The sequence below is a fragment of the Argiope bruennichi genome, chromosome 8 (assembly GCF_947563725.1).
Source record: "Argiope bruennichi chromosome 8, qqArgBrue1.1, whole genome shotgun sequence".
NCBI classification, from domain to species: domain Eukaryota; kingdom Metazoa; phylum Arthropoda; class Arachnida; order Araneae; family Araneidae; genus Argiope; species Argiope bruennichi.
Genome location: NC_079158.1, coordinates 29,907,174 through 29,926,798, shown reverse-complemented (window position 1 = coordinate 29,926,798; position 19,625 = coordinate 29,907,174). Strand labels below are relative to the sequence as shown.

The 19,625-nt window shown below is 29.2% G+C and overlaps 1 protein-coding gene across 1 annotated transcript; it reads left to right on the top strand.

The window, feature by feature from the left end:
- Positions 1-3,328: 3,328 nt before the first annotated feature.
- On the top strand, positions 3,329-19,232 carry LOC129981689 (testicular acid phosphatase homolog). The gene is made up of 9 exons (XM_056092627.1): positions 3,329-3,431; positions 8,346-8,441; positions 10,269-10,349; positions 12,374-12,526; positions 12,681-12,776; positions 14,284-14,373; positions 15,472-15,592; positions 16,552-16,637; positions 17,783-19,232. The coding sequence occupies exons 1-9, from the start codon at positions 3,342-3,344 to the stop codon at positions 18,065-18,067; spliced, it is 1,098 nt and encodes a 365-aa protein (XP_055948602.1). The 5' UTR covers positions 3,329-3,341; the 3' UTR covers positions 18,068-19,232.
- Positions 19,233-19,625: the final 393 nt, after the last annotated feature.

Below are 19,625 nucleotides of genomic sequence, written 5' to 3'. Positions count from 1 at the left end.
AGACATGAGAAATTTATTTTGTCTAGTGGTCTTGTTACTCGGCTACGAACCCAAAGGTTGCGAGTTCGATCCTCGCCTATCGCTAATAGCAACAAGGTAAAGTTTATAATAAAAACATTCAAAAGAAATACAGCGTGAGTTAATTTTACTCATAATGCGAGATTTTCTGAAAATTTCTAAAACGAGTAATTTTTATTTGTAATATTATTATACTAGTAATTTTACGAGAAAAGTTGCAACTAAATCTTTCTGCTGCCTTATTTGAATTGATTTACCTTTCTTTAAACTTATGCACTTTAGTCCACGTGCATCTAATCGGTTTAAAAGTAAACAAAAGATGTAAGTATAGATAGCCATTTTCTTTAAATCTGGCAATATGAATTAACCAGCTTTAATTGAATGATAATATTTAGGATCAAAGACATAATGCTAAATTATTTTATGAACTTCTCATTTCTAGAGAAAGTATGGAGATATTTATTAAATTTTTATTTACTTGAAACTCCTTCATTATTATCAACACATGAAATTCCAATTCGTCCTTTCACAAATGAAAATATCACACTGATATCAGTGCAAATAGTAAGAAAATTTTTATAATTTTATTCCTAATGTAAGGAAATGGTTGCAATCGCTCTACAAATAATTTTCTGGATTTCATAATATATCTTACCATATTAATTTATAATTTTTTAAGATCTGAGAGTTGAAGAAAACATCGAATTTTATTCTAGTTTCCTTAGATCAATTTAATGTAAATTAGTATTCCAATTTCCAGAACAAATTAATAATGACTAACCGAATAGCGAGTTCGCAAATTGTACAGACTAAGTCTATGTCAAAGGATACCGACTTACTCTGATTGGTTTAAACCTTGGCATCTTTTAGGCAAAACATTGCCAAAAAGATGCCAAGGTTTAAACCAATCAGAGTAAGTCGGTATCCTTTGACATAGACTTAGTCTGTACAATTTGCGAACTCGCATAATACTACTAATACTAATTATTAAAAATAATAATAAATATTACTAATAATACTAGTAATACAAGTAACTAATGTTGTTTATGCACAGAAGTATAAAAACTATATGAAAGTAATTACTAAACATATGATGCAGCAATTAAATAATTCTTATTTTTCTATGATTTTCGTGCCTTTATTAGATAATTTATGCAGTCATTGAAACTTGTTGCTGAACTTTTGTTACTTTCCCATCAACTACATATGGGGAGATGATTACTTAGTGCCCAAAACGTATAAATATGCAAGCTTTAACGGAATATGTGATTTCGTTGATAATTTTTTTAGTTATAAAAAGAAATATTAAGAAGAAACAGAGACAAAAAATATTTTTAATAAATTGTAATTTTTATACTTCCTGAATTTAGGCTTCAGGATTTGATCTTTTCTGCTGTATATGTGTTCCAGATTAATATTACATGTAAACCGTAAAAAATAGGGGGGGGGGGATAAATTCACAAATTTTATTTATTTTTATAAAAATATATTTCGGCATGGCATCTTTTTGGCAAAACATTGCCAAAAAGATGGCAAGGCTTAAACCAATCAGAGCACGTCGGTATCCTTTGCCATAGACTTAGTCTGTACAATTTGCGAACTCGCACAATATACTGGCAAACCAGCTGTCACCAAAGACTACTAATGAAATAATAAGAATGAATTTATATATGTTGGCACTCTACATGCTAGATCGTTTGACCAAAATCTACCAAACTTGGTATTATATACTTTAGAGAGTGGTAATATGCACCTCAGAATGATTTTGTTGAAATTTTAATTAGGAAATTTTAATCAATTAAGGTTAATTATAATATTGGCATTTTTCCACGATAGTTTTCAAAACTATTACTACACAAAAAAAATTAATTTTTACATCATTTTAAAATTTAAAAAATTACCTTTTCGGTAATGCCAATATTTTGTAGAACAAGTATCATTGTATTTTTAATTATTTTTTAAAAATCATTTAAAGCATATTTTATATAATACATTTAATTCCTGAAATGAAAGTGAAATCGTCTTCATTGTTTGTACTAATATTTCATCAAGTCTTGTTTTGTTGGGAATCAAGATATTGAAATTAAACTCATTTTCCCATGTCGATTAAGTTCAAGGTGTAATAACATAAGGTATGCTTTCAAAATGGGATGCATAAAACTATAGATTGAAAATCAGTAAAATGTATAGCATTATGAAAAAAAAACAAAAAAAAAACGGTATAACGCTTCTAAAATCGTATAATTTATATATATAACAAAATTCAGTTTAAAAAATTATTTTGCTAACGAAGAAATAAGAATATAGCGACCAACAATAAATCAGTTAGTAGCTATATTCGGTTGCAAGTTCGCAAATTGTACAGACTAAGTCTATGGCAAAGGATACCGACGTGCTCTGATTGGTTTAAGCCTTGCGATCTGTTTGGCAATGTTTTGTCAAAAAGATGCCATGCCGAAATATGTTTTTATAAAAATAAATAAAATTTGTGAATTTATCCCCCCCCCCTATTTTTTAATATTAACATGTAATATTAATTTGGAACACATATACAGCAAAAAAGATCAAGTCCTGAAACCTAAATTCATGAAATATTAAAATTGCAATTTATTAAAAATATTTTGTGTGTGTGTTTCTTCTTAATATTATTTTTATATAACTAAAAAAATTAGCTACGAAATCACATATTCCGTTAAAGCTTACATATTTATACGTTTTGGGCATTAAGTAATCATCTCCCTATATGTAGTTGATGGGAAAGTAACAAATGTTCATCTACATGTTTCAATGACTGCATAAATTATCTAATAAAGGCACGAAAATCATAGAAAAATAAGAATTATTTAATTGCTGCATCATGTGTTGAGTAATTACTTTCATTTAGTTTTTATACTTCTGTGCATAAACAACATCAGTTACTTGTATTACTAGTATTATTAGTAATATTTATTATTATTATTAATAATTAGTATTAGTAGTATTACGAATAATATTTAGAGAAAACAATTATATTAATAAAAATTATATCGTGTTGATATTCACTCGTATCTTCCATAAAACTAATGAAAGGTACAAGGTTTGAGCCAAATAAGCTAAAACTACACTATTATGAGTGCACTATTTTGAGACATCGATAATATTTATTCAATCGATGTAACAAAAATGACAGTGATCTTTTGAATGGAGCAGCGATTAAATGCGATTATAAAAAGAAACAGCTCTTATCCTTCAACGAATCATCATCTCGTTGATAGATAAGAGCTTTCTAGCTTAAATATAAACAATCTAAACTTTGTTTTTAAACAGAACACTCACTTTCAAAGATGTTTGGGAAGATTTCGTTGGTATGCATTTTAGTATTTTTACAGAGAGCATTTTCAGAAGAAGACAGCAAGTTATTACTCGTCCAAACCGTAAGAAAAAATAATTCAATAATTTTTACTTCTTTAGTAATATTTGTTTGTGAGATTGATTAATATCCACTTTAATGTGCCCCTTTTCATCGCCAAGGACGGCAGTAATGCCAAGTCGCCAAGGTCAAAAACAAAATGGCTGATTATGTAAATAATAATAAGCATAGGATTGCTAGAAAAATTGTCCCTGTTCTGTTTGGGTTACCATATTGGTGATAAATAAAAGAGCACAATAAAGTAGATTCCCATCTTTAATTCATCTCTTTTGTTATAAAATCAATATTTTAAGAATATTGTATAGTGCATATTAATTTTGTGAGATAATGTTTTACAAAAGCAACATTAGTTATTAATTGTTCACTATAAATCTATTATTGTAACTTCATGAAACAGCTTTGATTGTATGAGGTTTTAGCAAAGATGATTGAAAAGCAAATAATATTCAAACATCATTGTATGGGTAATGTTTAATCAGCACTGAATGTATGTTGAACTGAACTATTGAGTAACTTTATTAGATAGTAATAAAAAAAAATGATTTAAAAAACTGCATGCCAGAGATTAATTGCCAAAAAATCCCAAATATTTCACAGTTTATAGCAACCAACTGCCTGCCCTTGTCAAATCACCAAATAAATTTCCAAAATTTCTTGTTATTAAATATATTCATTAAATGTAAAGGATCATTTATGTAAATTAAAATATGTTCGCTAATGCAAGTGTTTGACATTTAAGAATCAAAATTTAATTATTTTTTTAATTCAAAAGCAAAGACTATTATAAAATTAAAATTAAATAATTTGCCTTAAAATATTTTCTTTATCTTTTAAATCTAAGAATGCTTCATAAAAATTAATTCGTTGAAATTTCTGATTTTTTAAATTTTTTTTTTTAAAGTTATAGATAATAATTTTGGAAATGCAGTTTCATTTAAAAATAATTTCGTGTGGCTTCTCAAAGCTTATAGTATAAGATATTTTGAAACATTCTCCTCATTTGTTAACCTTTAGCTGTGGAATTTGATTATGCTTTTATATTTAACTCAAAATAATCAATATTGAAATACTTTTATTTTTTAAACATACCTTGAATAAAACATTTCTTCTAAAATACACGTTTCATTAAATTGACATTTTCTACTGTTATCAGACTATAGAAAAATAAATTTTATATGGATAAAAGTCAGCATTAAAAATTCAAAAGAAAAACTAGTCACAAAACTATTCGGGGACCCCAATTCAGTTGCAAATGGCAACTACTTATAAAATAAAAAAAAAGTTATTTTGAATGTTGACAGATTATCTTTTGAAAACTATATCAGAAAGAAAACGGTTCCATATTTATCTTCTTTAATATCTCAGAGAAATGTTTGAATCCGCAAGTTTTGAAATCCTGATCTGATCATGTATTATCTTAATAGAAAACTAATAAAAATTCCAAAATTGGTACTTTTTAAAAGAGAAACATGATTCCATGAGTGACTAAATTCTTATTATAAGTATCTTATCTGTTGATAACAAATTTAACTTGGCTTTCACTTCCGCTTTTATATAATTTTTAATCTCTATCTAACCCATCCATCCGCATCAAAGAACAATAAATATTTTTTTTTTCAAATTTTTAAAGCACTTCAGTTTTGCTGTTTGTTCTGTTCGCCTTTAATGAAAAAATCATTCTCCAAATGTATTGAATAACTTTCTTTTCGATTCAGCCTCTTACGCATAAATTGATACTCATGTTCCTTTAAGAGAATATGTTTAAACATTTAATTACGGTAAAGATATGAAACATATTTTTATAGTAGCCTTACATTTGTAATTTTCATTGTGCACATTAATGTTCCTAAGGAGGATCAGTGACAAATGTTCCAATGTCATATGTTCCATAAGACATAATTGTCATATGTTTCATATGACAATTGTTCCAATCATCTTATATCTAAATGACGTTATTAAAGCCAAATTTATAATTTTAATCCTCTTGCAAAATAAAAATTTGAATCCAGCATAAATTGGTGCTGCATATTTTACATCCAAAATATATGAACTAGATTAAAAATTTCCAAAAAGGAACTGAAATATTTTAATATATTTAACAAAGGGTTTTATGTACGCCCCGAAACATTTTGTAGAAATAAAAAAAAGGAAATCAAACCCCTTACTCTCCTCCTCTCGATAAAATTATAATGTATCTAAATGTGTGTATCTCTCTAGTATGTTTATATGCTACCTGCTGGTTCTCCATAGATCAGTCGACTGAACTACTTCGGAGGGTAAGAATGTGCATTTCGGAGAGTCCTTTCTGAAATTTTGGTCAATGAAAAATTAAGCGTGTTTTTATTATTTCTTCACGATAATTTCTGGATATTTTTTCATAAGAGGCTTCTCTTTCTTTGATGAGCCCTGTGTTCTAGTTCCGAGGTAACCTGAACTCTTTTCTCATCCCAAGAGCATAACTGTCTTCGTTAACTGTCAACTTCGCAATCAAGGTTGCTCTAGTGAGCTTTATCTTCTTTATTTTTTTAAATTTCCTTGATAGTATGTGTTGAATTAATTTTTCATCTCTAATTTCATTGATCTTTTATGTGCAGCTTTCGTTCATTATGTAACCAACGCGATGGTCATGTATGGCAAACCAAAACGAAATCCTTGATGACCCCCTCCCCTCCCTGATTTGCTTTGTTCCAGTCCACTAGGGGAACACCTCAGATATGGGTTAAAAGGTGTCAGTATAAATTGAAAGCTTCTCACTTCCCTGATAGATAAAATAATGGTGAGAGGTCGAATTACATACGTTCCGATTACAGATAGTATTTCTTAAGTAGAGATTGGAAACGGTAGCTGCGCCATAATGACAGCTATTAGACATTTTCCATAAGCTCCACTTAAATTTCAATTATGGTCTGGTCATTCAGGTCACACCGTAAGGTAAGGCAAGACAGGTGACTTAGAAGACTCTTTTGTTGTTACCATTGGTTCACGCTGCTTCTTTAATCGAGTTGCGGGAATTGACATAGTTCCTTGTCACCATGGGAAGTGGCTTTATGAACTAGAAAGCATTCTTGGAGAATTAGGTTTACAGTGTTTGTAAGTCTGTATACTGCAACCAACCTCAAAAGAAAACTTCAAGTTAACTGTTGAGATTGGAGAAGTCCAGAACTGGTAGCTGCCTCCTTTTGTAGAGCTATATGCTGAGTTGATGGGATATGCCCGAATGGACATCTGATACATATTTACCGAAATTATGACGGATCCATGAATTCACTAAATCCTTTTAAAAATAGAATTATAAGAAATTATTGAAAAAAATTCAATATATTACAATAGTGAAAGGATTTTTTTTATATAAAGAAATGGTTTGTTCCTACAAAATAAACTAATTCTAACGTTTTAATTTACCTACTGTATCAAAATCAATTCTTAGTTAAATATTCAGTTCTATCATACATAATCAACTATCTACATTGCGGTTTTGAATTGCAAAATTATCAAGTTATAAAGACGTAAAATTTTCAGTTTGTATATATTCTAGTAAAACATGGTATTCAACACTACTTGCATGAGTTACAAAGGTTGCCATCTCGCCTGTGCCTTAGTATGTTGGCAAGAATAGAAGGAAATACAGGTCTTCAAAATCACTGAAATCGCTTTTGAGGAGTCACGAAATTTACTTTCAGAATCACTTTCATGAAATTCTATTTTTATCTCAATATTGGTTGAATTTTTTTTTCCATAAGAAAATGAATCTTTATTGAATAGAAAGAAATATAAAATTATTTGTGATTTTGACAATATTCTAAATTTTTATCATTTAACTCTTTTTGTTTTCAAATATTTCCTTGTCTCTGTCACCAGTATAATTCTTATGATCTTGTATTTATCTACGATTCAGTAACATGGGTAATCACGAACACATACCACGTTCCTCTTTATCATTAATAGAGATATTTATTATTTTTAAGATTGCAACTTCAGACATAGTAATAGTTTGTTTTTATCTATAATTTATAGTAGCAACTATTTATGCTTCATAATTATTGAATACGCTTATTGCCGCAAAGTTCAGTTAACATATTATGCATTATAATTTTTAATCAAAATTTTATCACAATGAATTAAAAATATCTCATTTTTTTGTACCAAAATTTGATCTGAATGCTGCGGTTGTCGGTATACTTCCGGACAAGACGTGCCGTAGAAGGAGTTTGCCGATACCAATGCCCCCCTCACCATGCAAAGTAACATGGGTAATCACGAACACATACCACATTCCTTTTTATTATTAATAGAGATATTTATTATTTTTAAGATTGCAACTTCAGACATAGTAATAGTTTGTTTTTATCTATAATTTATAGTAGCAACTATTTATGCTTTATAATTATTGAATACGCTTATTGCCGCAAAGTTCAGTTAACATATTATGCATTATAATTTTTAATCAAAATTTTATCACTTACAATGAATTAAAAATATCTCATTTTTTTGTACCAAAATTTGATCTGAATGCTGCGGTTGTCGGTATACTTCCGGACAAGACGTGCCGTAGAAGGAGTTTGCCGATACCAATGCCCCCCTCACCATGAAAATTGATTCACTTTTACACAATCCATTTCAAGAAATTCCATATGTTACTTCAAATTAGAATATTGATTTGTCTAAATGAATGTGTTAATCTTCTTTTCAACTAATTATACAATGATTTAGCAATGAGCAAAAATAAATCATATTTCAATATTCTTTTACAATTGCCTTATTAAATAACAATTAAATAGTTCAGTGTTTATTTGAGATATTTCACATTCAAAGCTATGGGTTCATCAGGATACACATAAAATGTATGAAATGGCTGTTATAATAAAGAAAGGAATAAATAGTTTTCTAAAGATTATTCTAATTCCTTTCTTATTTCTAGCTTTTCCGCCATGGAGATCGTGCGCCTGCGTTTTCATACCCGACAGATCCCAATAAAGCAGACTGCTGGCCAGAAGGTTTAGGAAAGCTTACTTTGGTACAGAATTTTTTCCTCTTTTCAAGAAAGAAATTTACTGTTATATAGTTATATAATGAATTGATCTATTTTTAATTAACTGTGTCTGTTGGTACTGTTAAATTTTAAATACGTTGTAGTTCAGGTAAATATCGGAAAGATATTCAAGATCTAAGTTTACCGCTGAGTTCTTGATCCGTTCACATCATTGATATTATTTACGGTATTTAAAACACACACACACACATACACACACATAAACACAAACACACACACATATATATATGTAATGATATTTTAAATTCTTAATTTAAACCAAATTAATTTCCAATGCTTGTCTTAATTTAGCCCATAGTAACTTCATTCTAAAATATTCTCTTATTTCGTAATTCAATTCCACTTTCGGTTTAATTAATTCCTTTGTAAAAATAATGCGCCTTCAGTACTACGTATCAAGAGAAAGTGATATCTTCGGTTGCCCTTGAACAGGTGTCAAAGGTCACCACGTATATTGAATTGGCGCCTGGCCAGAAATCCTATGTAATATAAGACTGGCGATCATCTGTCGTTCCTTTTTGCCACCCTGCACCTTCTTGTAAATAATTATATTTGCCTCCCGAGAGAGAATAAAACGGTATTAAAAATACCAAGTCTCTTCACACTGCTTCGAACCTGCATTCTACTTAAACTAAAAATATCTTACATATTATTTAACCGACTATATATATATATATATGCAGGGTAAGCTTGATCAATTCTGACCTCTTACGTATGTAAGAAGCCACGGGTGATCAGAGGCCCCATGGGCCATCTGATGAAAGAACCCATGGGTATCATACTATAACAACCCTGTCCCATCTCCAACCGTTTGCAAGTTACAACAAATAAATTGATTTTGCTCAAAATCGTGAAATAATCGAAATTATAAGTTTTTTGGGCACATCCTAACACAAAATAAACACATATTATGAAAGAACAGTTAAAATCCTTTAATATGACATCAGTTTCATGCAACTACATGGATTTAAAGCCGAGTAATAAGCACCAAAACGTTGGCGAAATTCAAAATCTAAATGTCGCCAAAACTTTTGATTCTGAATTACGAAAAACCGTACGTTACATTTTATCAAATTTATCAAACACTTGTCTGTACCATCGGCTTTAAAATGAGACCACCATAAGCATACCATATAAGTGTTTTATTTCAGGAAAGATTAAGTCGTCGAAAGATTAAGATTTCGTCGGGAATACATCACGGAAATCAGTGTTCATTGAAAGAGACGTTCGATAAAGATTCACCATGCAAAAAAAAGTACAGATAACTGGAAAGTATGCATATATATATATATATATATATATATATATATATATATATATATATATATATATATATATATATATATATATATATATATATATATATATATATATATATATATATATATATATATATATATAATGCAATTTTTTAACTTTGAAGGTAATTTTAAAATATTTTAATATATAATTTTTATATATTTCTGATCGAAATTGAAATGTTTAACTTAATTTAAAATAAATATTAGGAGCAGTCACTTTGTATTTTGACTCTCCATTTGCTTGTAAATATCGTTAAATGTCTTTATTTGTCTTCTAAATATGTTTGTACCAAACATCAATATTATATATAAAACAATGTATTCTTCATTCATGAAAAAAAAATTAATTCTTAGACCAATATTTAATATTTCTTTGGGAATTTTTTATGATAAAAGTTGTCATGAACTTTTCTGATACATTTATTTCTTATGATATTTCTCAACAGTACTCATTCGAATTGGATTTAATTATCTGTTTTTGTCATTCCAGATTGGAAAAAGGCAACAGTATGCACTTGGGAAATTTCTCCGTTCCATGTATGAAGACTTTATAACGACAAATCCAAATGAGGTAATAAAACAATTTGGTATAAATTATGTTGATTAATTGTATGAAATCAGTGCAAAACTTTACATATAGTATAGATTTGTCTAATTTATAAAATTCAAAATTAATTTTATCAGCTTTATGTAATAAATATGTGAATTTCTGTTTAACTCATTCTTTACTAAAAGAAGTACTGATTTCTGTTTATCATCTACATCTTTTTGGAATTTTATAACTGCTTGCATTATTTTATTTGTGTGTTTTCAATAGGACAAATATATAATGAAATGTGAAAGAGTGCAGATCTTTAGCCCTTTAAATATATTATTAATAAATTAATACTGAAATAAAATTTAAAAAAACACTTCCTTATATTGAAATTTCAATTTTTTATCATAGGAAAATATTAGTCATTTTTATAATAAAATTTTGAAATTTGAAAGGAAAATATGCTTTAAAATTAAGTAAAACTTCTTTTTTAAACCTATGTATAACTAACTATGATAATACTTAATGAAAGTATTTATTGTTTTTCTTATTAATGAGGATGAAGTGGTTGATAACAAATATTGAGGTCAACTTGGATATCTAGACAAGAAACTGCGACAAAACGTACCAAAATAAGATTAAAATTAATTTTTACCTATAAATTTGCATATATTGCAAATTGGTTTAAATTATATAGGCCTGTGATGGAACTCATATCAAATTAGGAAAAATCTTTTTTAAATATTGAAATCTAATCTAAATATAGATTTTCAGAATATCCATTTTCTGTATATGACATTTTAAGTCAAATATTTTCACAGAATAAACAAAACTCATTTTACCTCAAATCTTTAAATCGTTTATTTAAAAATCTATTGAAAATATTGAATTTAATTGCATCAGTTATATAAAATCCTAATTCGTTCACTTTCTAATTCGTTTTTTTTTTTGTAATATTAATAAAAGAAAAAAATAAATCCTAGGTTTGACACTCCAAGAAGTAGATTCGAAATTGGGAGTTTTACTCGCCGAGTCAGAGAGTTTCGACTTTATTAGACACTAGCCGCCTTTGGCGACCAGCCGGTTCGCCAATCTTAATTTTCGTTAAAATTTTAATAATTAAATATTTTATGCAATTCCTACTTTAATAGCTTCTTCATCAAAATATTTTAAAACTTCAAATTTTGATAGTCATATAATTCACTCATAATATTATAAACGCCTTCAGTCATAACGTAATATGTATCTCTCTAACTTTCTGTTAGCTCTCGTAGAATTTATACTTTAAATTAAAGTGGAAAGGATTAATCTGCAGTTAATATAATAATATTTTTTACTGAAACAAAGTATTTTTTTTGTAATATGATTACTGAAAACACTCACTGAGCGTTTAAACTTTATGGGTACTAAAGAATATCTTTCTTAATTTATGTAATATTTCAAAAATTTGTCAACAAAATTTTCTCAGAATCATCATGAGCAGATCGATTAATTAACAATGTTTAATTTTAAATGCATCAAACATTAACAAAATAAAACGAATCGTTTAAAATAATCGGTTGAAAACAGGTTAAAAATAACTACTTAAAAAACTATGTACTTAAAACTATAAGCATAGACAAAATATATATAACTAACATAAATACACTTTAATTACAAAAGCATGCAACTAATCTAAAAATAATTTAAATCATCCGTTGATAATGGTTGTCATGTCAACAATCAGAACACAATACGCATGCGTGAATTTTCAACGCCAGTTCCGGTAACGCAAATGCCAGTTGGGGTAAAGCTATGCAGATTTGACATTTTTAATTTCCTTTATTCTGTTTCATTTTAAATCAAAAGTACTTCAGAATGAATCTGAAGCATAAGTCTTTAATCGGAAACATGTCTTTAAAGACAAAGTTTTAAGAAAATCTGATATAAAGTTTAGGTTTCTGTAGTGTACAGGGAAATAGGTGTTATGAGTTTTTATCGAACTTTTAATGTATGATTTGTTTCAGGGCTATGAAAGGGATTCGTAATCAGCTTTGATTTAATATTCTATAATTTAACAGGTGTTGGTAAACAGTTCAGCGGCGCACCGGTGCTTAACCAGCGCTGAAGCTACTGTAGCCTCCTTTTACGCCCCCAAAGGAGAATGGAAAATCGAGGAGGGTCTCAACTGGCAACCAATTCCTGTTCACTATTTTCCTACATATCAAGATAAAGTAAAAGAAATCTCTTTCATTGTATCAAAATTTTCTGACCATATTTTCTTTTTCCTTTAATATCAAATAAGAAAAATAAGTGTTTATAAACTACTAGTGGTATTAATATTTTATTTTCAGCATATATACATGTAATTCCACGTTTGTTATTTAGTTCCTGAGCTACAAGGGCACCTGCCCTCGAGTTGCAGTCGAAGTGGAAAGACAGCTAAATACAGGAAAAGTGCAAGAACTTTTTCAAAAGTATCAGGTATATCAGAGATTAGAATTTTTACTTTTTCATATACTTGAACGAAATCTATACACATAAAGTTTTCTTTTTTGTTTGTCCGAGTACAAGTGAACAGAATAAATGTAGGATAAGAGGTGGGGTAGATCAAATTTGGTGCACAATTTTAGCATATAGATAAAAGATGTGGGTCGAATTATAAACCCAATATGCCAATCGGTTTCGTATTTTTCGTGCTTGCATATACAAATTCAATAGCTCAAAACTAGATGATAAAATAAATAACATTTGATATTTGATTTTGTTATAATAATTCTTTCTCTGTGTCTAATTTTTAGTTTAAACTGGTTATTTGAAATGTGTTCTAAATTCCACACATTCCAAGCATGAACCGTCCATGTGCAAGACTTAAAAAAAAAAAAAAAAAAAAAAAAAAAACTGAGCATTTGTGAAGTTTAAGGCGTTGCTCAAAAACCAAATGGGCCGCGGTGGCCCGGTGGTAAGGTCTCGGCTTCGGAACAGGAGGGTTTCAGGTTCGTGACCCGATTCCACCGAAGAACCGTCGTGTAAGGGGGTCTGTTGCACGTTAAATCCGTCATGCCAAACGTCCTCCCGTTGGTGTGGTGTGGTGTGGAGAGGGGGGTGCCAGCTCAGGTGTCGTCCTCGTCATCTGACCGTGGTTCCAAATTACGAGGTCCGTCCCAAAATAGCCCTAGTGTTGCTTCAAACGGGACGTTAATATAACCAAACCAAACCAAACCAAAAACCAAATATTTTATTATGTGGGAGAGAGGATACCAATTTTAATCGAAAATATGTGAGAAATCGAATTACGTTTCTAGGATATATAAAACGTGAAAAGTTAAAAAATATAATTTGGTACACAAGTTTAGTCCCTAAAATGCATATTATAATCAAACGTTGAACTATATTCGTCAATCTGCTTTTTAAAATGCATATAATAATAATAAAAAAAAACTCATAAACATAATGTATTCAATCAATAAAATTCCTTATGAAACATTGTGACTACAACTGCAGATCGGTATCAAATTTAGGTTTCAATCAATTTAATCAAAAAAGGCGTGCAAGCTATATATTCACATGATAGAATCAGCCAAAATGCGCGCCAATGTGTTGAAATAATTGTTTGCCAAAGCCTTACAAAACGGTCTCAGCCTTAGTTTACAGTTCTATTTGGGAGGAGGTTCGATCAGATCTTTATTGGAGAGTATGCTGGAAAGTTACGGGTACACTGGTTTTTCACCAAAATATTGCATATGAATACCAATACGATAACATTATATAACGGAAGATAGTTGGCCGTCTTTTTTTCATTGTTATTCCAGCACAAAATTTAGTTATATGTACTTATATTGCGAAATCCGTTTCCATTTTGTGCGCATGATCTAATTTTGACCACTGCGCGTTATACCAAAACTCGATATATCTTTATTAGAAGATAAGAATTAATCAATTAATTCCTGTAATTTTTCAGAAATTGCTAATAATATGCATTTCTTTTCAGGCCAAATTTGAAGCCATATCAAATTATACGGAAGTAAATGTTTTTTACGGAATCAATGCTTTGCTTCTTCACGATACGATACTCGTTGAAGTAAGTTTTTTGCTTGTATTAACATTCAAAATAAAATAGAATAACTATATTTTGCACCAAAATTACAGGAAAGTATTTAACCGAAGATTAAAAACTATACCTTCTAACAAAGTGTCGAATATAAGGGACATTTCCCTAACGAAATATTTCTGCACTGTCCGTGAGCACATAACCTGAGCTCCTGTTTGTAAAAAATAGAAGTCCGCAAGAAAAATCAGGAAATAGTTTTCTCAACTAATCATCCATTTATTCATATGGAGCCAATTCTTATTTTTATACAACTTCCGATAAGCAAATCCATATCACGGTTACGAATATCTCTTCAAGACAATAAAAATTATATTCTTGATAAATTACTGATTTCACGAGAAACTCGCTTGGTTTCCGCGTGATCGCTAAAATAAATTTGCTCTGCTTTTCCTCGAGAGTTACTTATCGCTCACATGCCGCGTGAACATCTCCTTTCCTTGACTGCCAATCAAAACCAGAAATCTTTTCTGCATAACTTTCAGGATAACGGGAATGCACTGACATCTGGTGTTATGAAGGGGAACTAATTCCGACACAAAGATTTAAATCATTAGTGTTTAATTCGTCAAAGACATGCCCTGCATTAGTTTCATGAGAGTCGCAAGTTCATAACAAAAACAGTCTTTAGCGCAGAGTATTAGTAAGTTCATAAATTTTTAAATAAATGTCCATAAATTGATGAAATTTCTCCAATTTCAAAATTCATAAGAGTTATAAAAGTTTCACAAAAGAATAATTTTGAAATAAATAAATTAATTACAGTTTTTATAATTATTAAAACATAATTTATCATGAAATTATTATAAATTTCATTTATGTTTACTTTATTTCAGTTCACGAGTAAGAGAGTGCCTTTTACTACCTTATATCCTTTTAATTAATATCAAATTTAACTACATATTTATAACGTTAGGCACCATTTGGCATTTGTCCCCCAGTTTTGTGGTGTTTTCATACTTCATACCAACAATCAAGAAATCCTTTTTTTTTTCTTCTGAAATTTGGTAATTAATTGCAACATTTAAGAAGATATATTTTATATCTTTCATTACTTAGTATCTCTTTCAGAAAAAAAAGAATCTTACCATTCCAGAATGGGCAGATCTCTATTGGGATGAGCTCGAAGAAACATCATATGCTATTTTTCATAGTGTCACGAGTTCACCCCTTACACTCAGACTAAAAGTAGGTAAGTCTGAGTAAACTCATTTCTCATCAATCCATTACTAAAAAAGGTACTTCTTAGGCAATATATAGGTAAACCACCACAAAAAGCACTTTTACTCAATTAAAATTTTGCTAAAAAAAAGTCACCGCTTGTACTCAGGCTAAGTGTAGTTGAGACACCACGAAATTTATTTTTAATTAATTGAATTTTGATTAAAAAAGAGAAAATTAATATTTTTCAATAACTCGTTAATCGAATTTCAATTTAATGTAATGTACATATCTCTGAGGCATGAAATGTCCATTAAGGAAACGAATAAGCAGAGGACACAGATGTACAAATTTTTTTATACGTGAAAAGTACATAATAGATATGTAGATAATGGATAATTTCATATCACATATCATTTTTTTTGTTCTTAAAAATTTTATTATATAATGGATGTTTATAATGTCTTGAATTAGGTATTTTTACAGCGCATGAATATTACAGAGTGTTTTATGAAGAAGTATACACTTTTCGGATGCTGTAAAACTGTAACAGTCAAAGACACGAAAACCATCTTAGTGAATTGTAAGGTAGATGTACTTTTAAAGTTTGGGTCTCGTCCTTGATAGAAGTCACGTAATCAATAGCACGTGTGTCATGTGACAAGTCAGTCGAAATAGTGGCATCTGCAGTGAAGAAGGCTTTTCGTTTTCTTCTATTTAGCAAAACGGAATCCGCAATAGTTGCGCCATGGCGTTTTCGATCACAATTCGGAAAAGAAGTTTCAGTTAAAAAATCTATCTATCAATGGCATGAAAAATTTAAAACTTCGAGTTGTTTGTGCAAATGTATAAGTCCTGGACGACTTATATTGAGAATATAAATTTGCTTTTTCTAACTTTCCCGATTCATATATTGAGAATATTAATTTGCTTTTTTTTTTTGAACTTTAACTTAATATCTCACGCTTTCACATTCTCTGCCTCTTACAGGTCCTTTATTAGAAGACATAAGTCTAAACATGAAAAAGAAAATAAGTGGCCAATTGCCACACCTGAAAGTTCAAATGTATTCTACAGTAAGTATGAATGTAAATCTAATGCATCAGTTATATTTGAATTAATTATAAAGTGAAAGCAGATTTTATTAAATATTCATTTCACTTAATCTCCCTGCTAGATTATCTTATTCCGTATATCACCATCAAAGAAATAGTGTGTGACGCAAGCAATCACAGACATATCGTAAGCGATTACACAATTATCATGCAGAATATGCCTACATAATATAATTCTAAATGATAAATATATAACTTCGTTTAAATGCCTCTGAATTCTTCAAATTTCGCAATGTTTTTTTTTTTTTTTTTAATGGGAAATGTAACGGACGTCTTGTGGCAACAAAAAAGGCATTCTTCAGCAGAAATACTTGGCATATATAGATACGATACACCAAAACATTAGGAATTAAAACTTAAAATGTAATAATCCGGGAGAATTTAATTAAAAAATTATATATTTTGCAATTTTTTAAAGTATGTTTCATTCAAATTTCAGTGCGTATATTAAAAAAAAAATGTTTTAAATGATTCATATATAATCCTACACTATATTATTTATATTATGTATCTATCTATTAAACTTATTTTTGTTTATTTTATGGAAACTTTATATTTTTAAAAGCCTATATTTTAAGTGGAAAATATTTTGTATGTTCTTAGTTATTCTCAAGTTACATGATACTCAGTATTTTCCCAAAGTATTTATTTTAAATATATTAAAATAAAAATGAATACAATTCAAGTATTCAGATTCTGCCTCATTTTGGATAAGATGTGGAATTTATTTTCTTAAGTTTAACAGTGGATATGAACTTCAAAATTATTGCATCTCAACACATACTATTAAAAATATTTTAAAAGTCGAATAATTTTTTGTTATTTAATAAGCACAAAGGCTATTATTTCTTAATGTGTATATGTGTGTGTGTAATCTGCCTCCCTATAAAAGGGGATATCAACTATTATTTGGTCGATTATGGATTCATAAGATTTATTCTTCATGTAATCATACATTTTAAGTGTGATACTTCAACCGTAAGTTTTAAAATTGTGAAATATTATATAAACTAGTTTATTATCTGTGACTTCTTCATACTTTTTATAAGTTAAAAATTCATCAAATTATAGTCCTGTAGAACTGACAAATTTTGTTTTATTTTCAGCACGATGTAAATATCGCCGCAGTTTTACAGGCTTTGAATTTTACGAATATGCCAAGGCCTCCCTATTGCGCCACGTTGTTGTTCGAGCTGCACGAGATGCCCGATGCTTTGATGGCTGTACGGCTGCTCTACTTAAACTCCACCGATCCTCTTTCTGATATGGAGGAGCCCCATATTTTAGTACTGGATGACTGCTCTGAATTTTGTCCAGTAGAAAATTTCACAAAAAGGCTTGAACACTTGATACCGGACAACTGGGAACAAGAGTGTCGAATGATAGATTAGATACTGGTGAAAACCTGTATGAAGGAGATCTTTTGTATTGTTGAAAATGGTAAATGAGATGACACTCTGGAATCTCACTTTTTGTACACATGACCAATATATCCAAGCCATTCAGTTTACAAAAATGTGTTTCATTCTTTGTTTATACAATAATTTTAATTTATGAAATTTAGTAAAATACACTTTGAGAACATTATGAAAGAAGAGGCTTCATTTCGAAATTTGTTTACTTTAAATTTTATGACTTAAAACTATTCCCACACTGAAAACAGATTTTATTTTCTTCAAAGAAATAAAGAAAAAAAATTATTTCTCTTATATAGGTATTCACTTCAATTAAAAATATTATTATGCCTATTTTTGTTATGTTATTTCTCAATAAATGTTTTGGCGACCAACTGGCTCACCGAAAATGTTGATTATCTATACTTATAATAAAGCTCAATGTGTGTGTGTGTGTGTGTGTGTGTTGGCGCTCTACAGGTCAGGTCATTTGACATACAGCTATCAAATTTGGTACATGTATACCTTAGAGGTCTGGAATGTGCACCTGGGGTCCCTTTTTTTGAAATTTTAATTAGAATTTTAATTATTAGTTAAAAACTAACTTTCCCGCCAAAAAAAACTTCCATTTTCCCCAATGCCAACTTTTCCGCCAAAAAAATCTTCCATTTTCCCCATCGCAGACTTTCGGTTATTTTTTTCTCCCAACAGAATTGAGGCTAGGGTTAACATTTTTCGGCGGATTATTTCAAACGATTCTGTTTATTTTCTTAATGTTTTATGCATTTAAAATTAAACATTGTTAATTAATCCATGTTTCACATTCATTCTGAAGTACTTTTGAATTAAAATAACACAGAATAAAGGAAATTAAAAATGTATAATCTGCATAGCGTTACCCCAACTGCCGTAGAAAAATTCACGCACTTGCGTTAACGTAACTGGCGAAGAAAATTCACGCATGCGCATTGTTTTCTGACTGTTGACATGGCAACCAACGGATGATTTAAATTATTTTTAGATTAGTTGCATGCTTTTTTAAGTAAATTGTATTTATGTTAGTTATATATTTTTTGTATATGCTTATAGTTTTAAGTACATCGTTTTTTAAGTAGTTTTTTTTAACCTATTTTCAATGATTTAAATTATTTTTAGGTTAATTGGATGCTTTTGTAATTAAATTGTATTTATGTTAGTTATATACTTTTTTGTATATGCTTATAGTTTTAAGTACATCGTTTTTTAAGTATTTTTTTAAACCTGTTTTCGACCGATTATTTTAAACGATTCATTTTATTTTTTTTAGTGTTTGATGCATTTAAAATTAAACATTGTTAATGAATCGATCTGTTCATGATGAATCTGAGAAATTTTTGTTGACAAATTCTTGAGATATTACATAAATTAAGAAAGATGTTCTTTAGTGCCCATAAAGTGTAAACGCTCAGTGACTATTATCAGTAATCATAGTATTAAAAAAATGCTTTGTTTCAGTAAAACATATTATTATATTAATTGCAGATTAATCATTTACACTTTAATTTAAAGCATAATT

Coding starts and splice junctions, on each gene's coding strand:
- LOC129981689 (XM_056092627.1), top strand. CDS start 3,342: ATGTTTGGGAAGATTTCGTTGGTATGCATTTTAGTATTTTTACAGAGA. Junction 3,432..8,345: donor AGTTATTACTCGTCCAAACC/GTAAGAAAAAAT, acceptor TCTTATTTCTAG/CTTTTCCGCCATGGAGATCG. Junction 12,777..14,283: donor AACTTTTTCAAAAGTATCAG/GTATATCAGAGA, acceptor ATTTCTTTTCAG/GCCAAATTTGAAGCCATATC.